The sequence below is a fragment of the Panicum virgatum genome, chromosome 8K (genome assembly GCF_016808335.1).
Source record: "Panicum virgatum strain AP13 chromosome 8K, P.virgatum_v5, whole genome shotgun sequence".
In the NCBI taxonomy this organism is placed as follows: Eukaryota; Viridiplantae; Streptophyta; class Magnoliopsida; order Poales; family Poaceae; genus Panicum; species Panicum virgatum.
This window is the reverse complement of record NC_053143.1, coordinates 52,724,407-52,733,854: the sequence shown is the minus strand read 5'-3', so window position 1 is coordinate 52,733,854 and position 9,448 is coordinate 52,724,407. Positions and strand designations below refer to the sequence as shown.

The following is a 9,448-nucleotide window of genomic DNA, read 5'->3' as shown; positions in this document are numbered from 1 at the left end:
CTTTCAGAGTCAAAATATGTTCAATAACTTGCATGGCTGATGCCTGAACAGAAATTTGCCTATTTGAGAGTACAAATAATCAGGGTTGCTCATTTGACATCAAAACTTCAGATCTTACCTATATGCCCCCAACTCAAAATTGTGTTGCCAATTTGACACTTCTGTCACTTCTATTAGCGTGCACCATTAACTGTGTGGGCCAGGCAGCGGGAAAAGACAAAAATGCCCTTTGAGTCAAAAAGAAGGGGAGAAGTCTTATCTGCACGAGGCCAGTACTCGCCCAGCCCTTCCTCTCGGCCTCCCCATCGCGGCTCCTCTGCGTAACCCTAGGCAGCGGCGCATCCATGGAGGGGGGCGGCACGGCCGCCGGGATGGCAGGCGTGGCCATGGAGGCGCCCTACGCAGGCACGGAGGAGGGCAACGCCACAAAGGCAGTCCGCCCGGGCAGGGAGGTGCCCCGCGCAGCCACGAGATCTGGTGGCGCGGGCAGGGAGGCGCCCCGCGCAAGCTCGGAGGCGGGCCGCATTGGCAGGGAGGCGCCCCGCGGGGCCTCGGAGGCCGGCGGCGCTGACAGGGATCCACCCCGCGCAGGGGACACGGGATCCGCCGCCGCCAGAACAGAGGTGGCCTGCGCGGCCTCAGGGGTGCCCTGCGCGGCCGAGGAGATCTGGCGGCACGGGCAAGGAGGCGCCCCGCGCAAGCTCGGAGGCGGGCGGCGTTGGCAGGGAGGCGCCCCGCGGGGCCTCGCAGGCGGGCGGCGCTGGCAGGGATCCACCCCGCACAGGGGACACGGGATCCGCCGCCGCCAGAACAGAGGTGCCCCGCGCGGCCGAGGAGGCACCCGGGGACGCGGCCGGCGCGCCCAAGGCAGGTCGACACGTGGCCAAGCTGAGGGGTAGCATGGCATCGCTGGTGAGGCGGCCGGCCAAGCAGGCGCCAGTCAAGCAGGGCCCACCCAAGCAGTGGAGCCAGCCAGCCACGCAGCCAGCGCAGCCAAAGAGACAGGGTATGTTTGGTGATGTCCTTGTCCTCCATAGCTTCACCATTGCAACCATAGTTTCATGCCATTGTTATTGTGCTCTTACAGGATGGATTCAGCTAGTTGTTATCTATTGAAAATTCATTTGCTTGGCAATCACAAAAAGGCTAGAAAGGATGTCAAATGTTTTACTTTCAAGATGGTTGTTGATTCAGATTTGTCGAATTATAAGGATTTCATAGAATCAGTTACAGGCAAGTACCCTGTAGATTACTTGGAAGTTGCACATGTCCAGTACTATGATATTGTTCTTAAGAATTTTTCAGAAGTAAAATCAAACCATGATTTGATGTCTATGTTTGATATACACTGTAAGGAGAAAGTTGTGCAGATGTTCGTCTCTTATTGTGATCCCTCTAAGACATTTGAGCCTATCACTGAGTGGGAGTTTGTTGGTGAAGGGCAGCCTGAAAACACAGTGTAGAATGAGGATGATTACCCAGAGGATGAACGTGTTGGTGTTCACGAGGAGACCATGTACTTGACATTGCCCCTGGATGTTCTGAGAAAGGGAAGGAAATTGTACCAGTGGAGACTAATCCTACAGAGGCTGAGGATGACTCAGAAGATGAGTTTGAGGATAACTCAGAGGATGACTCAGAGGAAGAGGCATATGAAGAAGTAAATCCGCACCAATTCTTGATTTTGATCAAGAAGATCCTCCTATGGAAGTATGCAGTACTTATCGTGACATGTCAGAATTCAAGTTAGCTCTTTGTCAACATGCAATCAAACATGAGTTTGAATTTAAGACCAAAAAAAGTTCAAGAAGGAGGTTCTGAGCCTATTGTGCAAGGAAATTGGAGGATAATTGTCCATGGAGGCTTCATGCATCTACAACAGTGGACAAGTGGTAAGGACAATTTCTTAATTGGTACTACAAGTTCAAGTACAATGTTTGTTGCTGTTTTGTAGGTGAAGATCTCTACTAAATATCTACGTTACTGTTTTGTAGGTGAAGAGGAATAATTTTTCTCATGCTTGTTCTAGCAGTAGAAGGAAAAAAGACCGTACGAAATGCTGCCAAACATTGGATATGTTGGAAGATGAAGGATTTTCTGATACAAGAGCCTACTTTGGGAGCAAGAGCTTTGCAAAAGAAACTTAAAGAGCACCACAAGGTGAGCATTCCCTATCACAGGGTATATAAGGGTCAACAACTTGCATTGAAACGACTTTATGGTGATTGGGACAGCAGCTTCGATAACTTGTTTAGTTTGAAAGCAGAAATTGAGAGACCTTGTCCTGGTAGCTCAGTCATTATTGATCATTATACAGTAAATGGGAAAATCAGATTCAGGAGATTTTTCTTTGCCAGAAACCTTGTATAGATGGGTTCCTCAATGGTTGTAGACCTTACTTGGCAATAGACAGCACATTCCTGACAGGCAAGTTCAAAGGGCAATTGGCTAGTGCTTCTGCAATTCCTGACACGCACATATATGCTAAGCATCACCAATCAAGCATGGTGTATACACAAATGCTTCACGTTCACCACAATTGTAGGTACCTCCTGCCAGGTTTATGTCTCCTAAATACTGAACCTTTGAGCTGTTCAAACAACAAGCCATGGCCGCGGACCCTCCGTGACACAGGAAGATAACCTCCTTGTACGGATGAAATCCGAGGAATTCGACATACCACCAGGAACCCTTCTCTTCATCGTCCGAAGCGTCGACGGTGCTGCCATCGTCGACGTCCGAGTTCCAGCAAGCATCTTGTTGCACGGATGATGCCACCTCTTGGCTCCTCTTCTTATTACGAATATCCAAGATCCATGACGCATTCAGCTCGTCACATTTCTGCTCATGCAACCACCAAGAGTATGTATTGAGTTTGCTGTGATACCTTGACACCCACCCTGTCTGATCACTGGATTCACTGAGGACCCATACACAAAGTATTCTCTCCGTTCCAAAATATAGGTCGTTTTGACATTTCTAGATTCATATATTTTACTATGTTTCTAGACATATATTATATCTAGGTGCTTAGCAAACACTATTAATCTAAAAAAGCCAAAACGACCTGCATTTTGGAATGAAGGGAGTATGTCCATAGGATAAATAGCTGCAAAGTACACCCCCTTCTCTGATCTCCCTAGAAAAGACCGTACATCATCGCTCTTGCACTCAGCGAGGTCTATTGGCGATTTGATCACCTTGTACTTACCATCCTGCAAGGAAAACCTGTAAAACCACATTTTTTTATACATCCATGGATCAACAACATATATTAAGAAAACTATCCAAAAATAAAATAAAGGGAAAGTCCTAATTACACACTCGAACTATCGCAAAAGTCTAATTTTCAACTTTCAACTACAAAACCAGATAACACAAGCCATCCAACTGTCGAAACCGGGCAAATTTGGCCCCCGGTGGTTTTCAATGTGGTTTTGTATTTTTTAGAAAAATAAAAAATTCTAGTTAGATCTAAAAAGTCAAAACTAATTCATTTTAAATCAGAAAAAAATGAAACTAGCATCATTTTTTTCTAAAAATGTAATCTATCTATTATTGCTCTATTTTGGTCTTAGTTATTCAAAATAATATATATATAACTAAAAGCAACCAGATATTATGAAAATAAAAAAAATAGATCTAAATACTGAAAAGTATCGTGCCAATAGATATGTTATATTTTTAGAAAACTTTTGATACCCATTTCGTATTTTTTTTTCCATTTAAAATGAATTACTTATGATTTTAGATTAAATTTGAATATTTTAATTCTCACAAAATGGAAAACCACCTAAGATGCCAAATTTGTCCGGTTTCAATATTTGGATGGCCTTTGTTATCCGGTTTTGCAGTTCAAGGTTGAGAATCGAATTTTTGTGATAGTTGAAAGGTGTAAACCGGACTTCCTCCTAAAATAAAATACTTATGAAGAAAACCCCTTTTGAAAAAAAAAACTTATCAAGAAAACTTGCAACATGTTGTTGGAAAGCTAACAAGTGTGGATTCTCATCAACAAGGTTTGACAATTTAGTAACTTACCTTGAAACAAATTCACCACTGCAATGTATGTAGAGTGCTCCCTGCCAGTAGGCGGCGAAGCGCCATCGGGGCTCTAACTGGTAGTCCAACGAATTCAGCAGCGACCACAAGTCCCCAACCGTCCCCTCCGCCTCGCCGTCCGGGACGAACACCTTCTCCTCCCACCTCCCGGTCTCCGATGAGAACTCCTGCCATGCCCACGCTGCCGGCGGCCACTCCATCAGGCTCGACGGGCTCGGGCTCTAGCAGCACCTTGTAGTGCGCCGTCGATGCGGCGGGGTCAAACACGAGGAACGCGCGGCTGCGGCAGTAAGAGTAGACGGGGCACGGCGCACTACCGGAATTGGCTAATTCACCGTGTGCACCAAGCACATGGCAAAGGCTTAGTAGGCACATGGCGAAGTCTTCGCCGTCGGTGGCCGACGGCGAACACCCGACGGCAGCGCTAGGCACGGCAAAGGCCTAGTTTGCTGTGTGCCATTTATCGGGCACACGGCAAATACATTCGCCGTGTGTATCCAAGGGTACACGGCAAAAAAAAAGGCATTGACATCGTGACAACGGCCTAACGACATGACAGAAGACTCGCCGTGTGCCAGGAAGTAGGCACACGGCGAAATTTCCCACTTTGTCGTGCGCCACTTGGATAGGCACATGGCGAACTTGGTCACGCGGGGCCCAGCAGCAGAGCTCTTCGCCATGTGTCCTGGGTTTTGGCACACGACAAAGTGTTTAGGTTCGCCGTGTGCCTTTTTTCTGGCACACGGCGAACAATGGTCAGTTCGCCGTGTGTCCGGTCTTGGCACACGGCAAACTTGCTGTCCAGGGCTGGCCATATGGTCACTTTGCCGTGTGCCTAGTCCCTGGCACACGGCAAAGTGACCAAACAAATCTTTTTTTTTGTTTTTCACGTATAAAGGACTACATATCACAACATATATATCACAAGCATTACATATCACATATATATCACAACAAACATCACAGGCACTATATATCACAACTAGCCACAAATAACTTCAAACACATCCAGAAGTCCAATGCAAAGTCCTGCAAGTTCACAACATATCCAGAAGTTCACAAATACATATCTAGAAGTTCACAAGTCCATAAATATTGAAATAAACTAGTTTATGGCTGCGGTGGGCCGTCGAACGGTGGTGGGCCGCCGAACTGAGGTGGGAACAACTGCTGTGGGAGCGTCGGTGAGATGCCCGGCGACAAGTCTGGCGTATTCGATGCCGCCGATAGATTCTGCAAAAAATGTAAGACAGTAAATTGCAGGTGAGACAAAAACCAAGTTCTCAAGTTATAATATAAACAAGTCTAAATATGTAGGTCCCCTAAATCGTAAAGTGAGTAATATAAGTCACAATCTCTAAAGTCTAAAGTTCTTTAAGTATCTAATACTTCAAAAGAAACTAAAGGGTTTTCAAGATACTCACCGGAGGAGTAATAGGAGCAGGAACCACAGGGAAGACTGGGATGGGATTACCCATTTGGACAGAAAGACTTCGAATGTAGTTGTACATCTGGGCCATCTCGGCCGCCTGCTTCTGCTCGTTCTCTTCTCGTAATCTCCTCTCTTCGGCCAACGCCGCCTCGTACGCCGCCTTTTGCGCTAGCATTTGGTTCTACAATATTTAATGACAATGTTACAATGCAAATCAAATATATGTACAAAATGAACGAACTATGAATAAATAAGAAATAATCTGAATTTCCTGCACTTGGAGCTGCGACGCGGACAGCCGTGGGCATATGGCCGGGCTATTGGTCGTGCTCCTCGCTCGAATCTGGGAGAGGGTGGGAATGCTGGCCATGTCTACAAGGCAATCGCCAATGTAGTAGCACCCATGTTTCTTGCCTCCTCCCACCCTCATAATGACTTCTCCATCAAGGGGCTGGGTCCTCGGATCCCAGTCTGGCCTATGGACCTGTCTTCCCATCTCTGTGTATGCCTGGATACGACTGTGGACGGACGGGTTGCTGTATGCCGAGGGCGGGTCGTCAGGGTTGTAGGTGACGTTGGATGTCGCCTTGCCCTTGCGGGCCAGAGCTCATCGCACGAACGGGTTGCACTCCTAGCCTTCATGTGAGGACGACTGCGAAAAAGGAAGAAGTTGATTACAAATTATGCTGAATTGAATGTTAGATTAGAGAAATAAGTCTGTGTAGTGTGTACCCATCTAGCCCTGTACTCGTCGTTGTTGAGGCTGCCTTGATGGTGCGCTGGACCTGGCATCAGCAATCGCCACTGCCGGCCAGCGTCATGCAAAGCCTGCCACTCGGGGTTGAACCACTTGTCCACTATGCGCTCCCAGCACACGGTGTCATTACGACACCACCACGCAGGAACCTACACGTGATCAAATGCATGACATGTAAGAAGAGAGACATTTAACGATGTTTTTCATCTTACAATAAATTTGAACTTACCTGTAAATATTGCTCTCGGGTCAGCTTCAAATCACTCGCCTCAGTCTTCCCGATCTTCTGCTTTAGGAAATGTGCACAATAGTTGATGACGCACTGGACTTGCGCCTCATAATGCATGTCCTTCACGAGTTTAACGCATCGATTGTGAGCCACAATCGCCGCCCGCTCCTCGTATCCCTCGTCACACTTGTAAAAATCCCGCATATAAAGACGATGGATCATGTCATTATTAACAAAATGTTCAATGAATGTGATGTATTGACTATTTTTTGCCGGGGAAAACTTACCCAGAGCTCGGCCTTTACCCGCTCCGCCTTGTTCTCAAAGGCTCTGCCGCTCCGATCCAACTGATCGTTGTTGGCGGCGATGTAGTGGTCCCACATCCAGGCCGGCTCGTACCGTCCTTGATAGTGGACCAGGCCTGGGAAGTGCTCCCTGCACAAAAGACCCAGGATGTCGTTGACCTTGTGTTTGTGAGCACCGCCACTGAGGACAGTCCAACTCCTGCAAAAGTGATTAAGAGAAAATATTAGTTTGTACTGTGATTTCCGAGTTAGGAAATGAAAAAGTAGTAATAACATGTCAAATTACTTACATATCCCCGCTCGGTCGAATCAGCGGGCGCAAGGCAACAGGTATCGGCCTATCTGGGAATCGCGAAGGACCTCGTAACCAAACAGCCGGCGTAGAGGTATCCTCGGCCGTGTCCTCCTCAGACGACTCCCCCTCCTCCTCCTGCGCGTCCGCCTGCCACTCCTCCTCCTCCCGCTCCTGCTCCTGGTCATGGGCAGGCTCCTCCTCCTCCTCCTCCTCCTCCTCCTGAGAAGGCGGTACAGGCGAAGGCTCTCGACGCCTCCTGCCTCCACCCTTCCCTCGACCCCTCTTGGGTCCACCCTTCCCTTGACCCTTGCCTCGCCCCAACCTGGAACTCCTATCGGAGCCCTCACTAGCATCCGAGTGTGGCATCATTCTTCTGTACAGTGAGGCGACCGATCATTGAAGTCCGCCGCCCAGCATCTTTCTTCAATCACCTGCAATTAAAAATAGTAAACCAATCAGCACATATATACAAAACGATCTTATAAAGAGAAAAAAAATAAATGTGACATCATTAGAAAGTAACATTAATAAATCAATTAGTACGGATCATACATGTATTAGAAATAATCATCTTCATCGGGATTAGCTAGATCATATGTCTCATCATCACTATCACGCAAGTCGAGAAGTTCAAGCCCGTGCTCTAACGGTGGAATTTCATCCTCATTGTCATTGCCTAATTGTAATCGCTCAAGTAATTCTAGGTCCTTCGCATTACGAACCTCCTCACCAGCGTCCTCGTCATCAACCATTTCATCATCGTGTACTTCCATTTCGATCACTCCGGTTAAGTCTATCTCAAAATGTCCTTCAAGCCCATCTTCTTGAAAGAATTCCCCGTCATATGTGTTTGGGTCTATGTTGTAATCCTCATTATTTGGAATAGGTACTTTACCGTGTGGTGATACCTTATACACAACGTCCCAACCCATAAGGCGATCGTCAGTTTTGCACGGATATGAGAGATAATACAATATACACATCGTCTCCTGGATACACTGATGACTGGCGAATTTCGACTAGGCCGAGATGAGGGGTCCGTCGCACTTCGTTAGGATCAAACCAATGGCATTTGAATATGACAGGCTTAAGAGGTTTGCAACCATGAAATGTGAGTTCATAGATTTCTTCAATTATGCCATAATACTCGACCCCATCAAGGGCTGTCGTACAAACTCCGGAATTTGTTGTTCTTCGATTGGGCCGACTCTACTCGTGGCTTCTTGTGTGAAAGCGATATCCATTAACGTCATAACCGGAATATGACAAGACCCTATAGGCACAACCGTTGGCAACCTGTCTCAACTCGGGACACATAGACGTGTCATTTTGGGCCTGCAGGTAGAAGCATGATGATTTGTCATACTATTCGCACGGATAAGAAACTTCAAATGTCTAACAAGCATGATGGTTTGTTATACCTTGTGCTTGAACCAAGAAATGAAATCGGGGGCTCTTTGTCCCGCACCGGATTTAAGAAGGACGTCAACTTCCTGCGGAGTTGGATCTCTTCAGCGACGCCAGAATTATTGAGTAAATTCCCTATATAAACGAGAGGTAAAGGGGGTTGGATGCAGAACAGTTAATACTCGAGGAAATAGTTTGTTGAGAACTTACTGTATGTACGGCACGACTTCCACTAGGTTCGTCAACACATACATCATGATAGTGCGCAACTCTTCATTGAGCAAGGCCTTAGGAGTCGCACCACTTGCACTTTCAAGTTGCCCTTTGAATAGGCTAAGGTTCGTTTTATTTTCGGCTTCATTGTAACGAGTGAGTGGATTGTGCACGCTTGGAAGAGTTTCACTATAGTATTTTGTTGTGTAGTTCGAGACCTCATCCAGAATGTATGCTTCTGCAATGGAAGCTTCTATTTTGCATTTATTTTTGCATTTGGTTCGAAGGATTTTTTGTTGTCTCTCGATCGAGTAGCACCAACGTCCCTGAACAGTCCCCCCATCCGTGCCTCATACGGGAGGTGCAAAATCATATGCTGCATCGGATTGAAGAAGCCGGGTGGAAAGATTTTCTCCAACTTACAAAGCAACACAGGGGCCAATTTTTCCATTTGTTCAACTACAGCCCGAGACAACTCCTTAGCACATAGCTGGTGGAAGAAATTGCTTAACTCCGCTAGCACTTGCCAGACATGGTCAGGGAGATAGCCTCGAACCATCACCGGAAGAAGCCGCTCAATCCATATGTGGTAGTCATGACTCTTCAGCCCATTGATTCGCATAGTAGATAAGTTCACCCCTTTCATTAGATTCGCTGCATACCCATTGGGGAACATTGAAGTCTGGAACCATTCTAGTACTTCTTACCTTTGGTGCTTCTTCAGGACGAAATCAGCTGCAGGATTTTT

The 9,448-nt window shown here is 46.9% G+C and overlaps 1 protein-coding gene and 1 long non-coding RNA gene across 2 annotated transcripts; one reads left to right on the top strand and one right to left on the bottom strand.

The window, feature by feature from the left end:
* The first annotated feature begins 653 nt into the window (after window positions 1–653).
* Window positions 654–2,761, top strand: LOC120646405. The gene is made up of 3 exons (XR_005664420.1): window positions 654–1,006; window positions 1,088–1,892; window positions 1,995–2,761. It is a non-coding gene; the product is annotated as an uncharacterized LOC120646405 (long non-coding RNA).
* Window positions 2,762–5,038: 2,277 nt separating this feature from the next.
* On the bottom strand, window positions 5,039–7,252 carry LOC120645197. The gene is made up of 5 exons (XM_039921969.1): window positions 7,076–7,252; window positions 6,768–6,984; window positions 6,481–6,666; window positions 5,487–6,400; window positions 5,039–5,295 (listed from the first exon to the last, which is right to left on the bottom strand). Coding segments are annotated over exons 1-4 (630 nt in total). The 5' UTR covers window positions 7,078–7,252; the 3' UTR covers window positions 5,039–5,295; window positions 5,487–6,175.
* Between the last annotated feature and the right edge of the window lie 2,196 nt (window positions 7,253–9,448).

Coding starts and splice junctions, on each gene's coding strand:
- LOC120645197 (XM_039921969.1), bottom strand. Junction 6,667..6,767: donor GGGTAAAGGCCGAGCTCTGG/GTAAGTTTTCCC, acceptor GATTTTTACAAG/TGTGACGAGGGATACGAGGA. Junction 6,401..6,480: donor CCCGAGAGCAATATTTACAG/GTAAGTTCAAAT, acceptor GATCACGTGTAG/GTTCCTGCGTGGTGGTGTCG.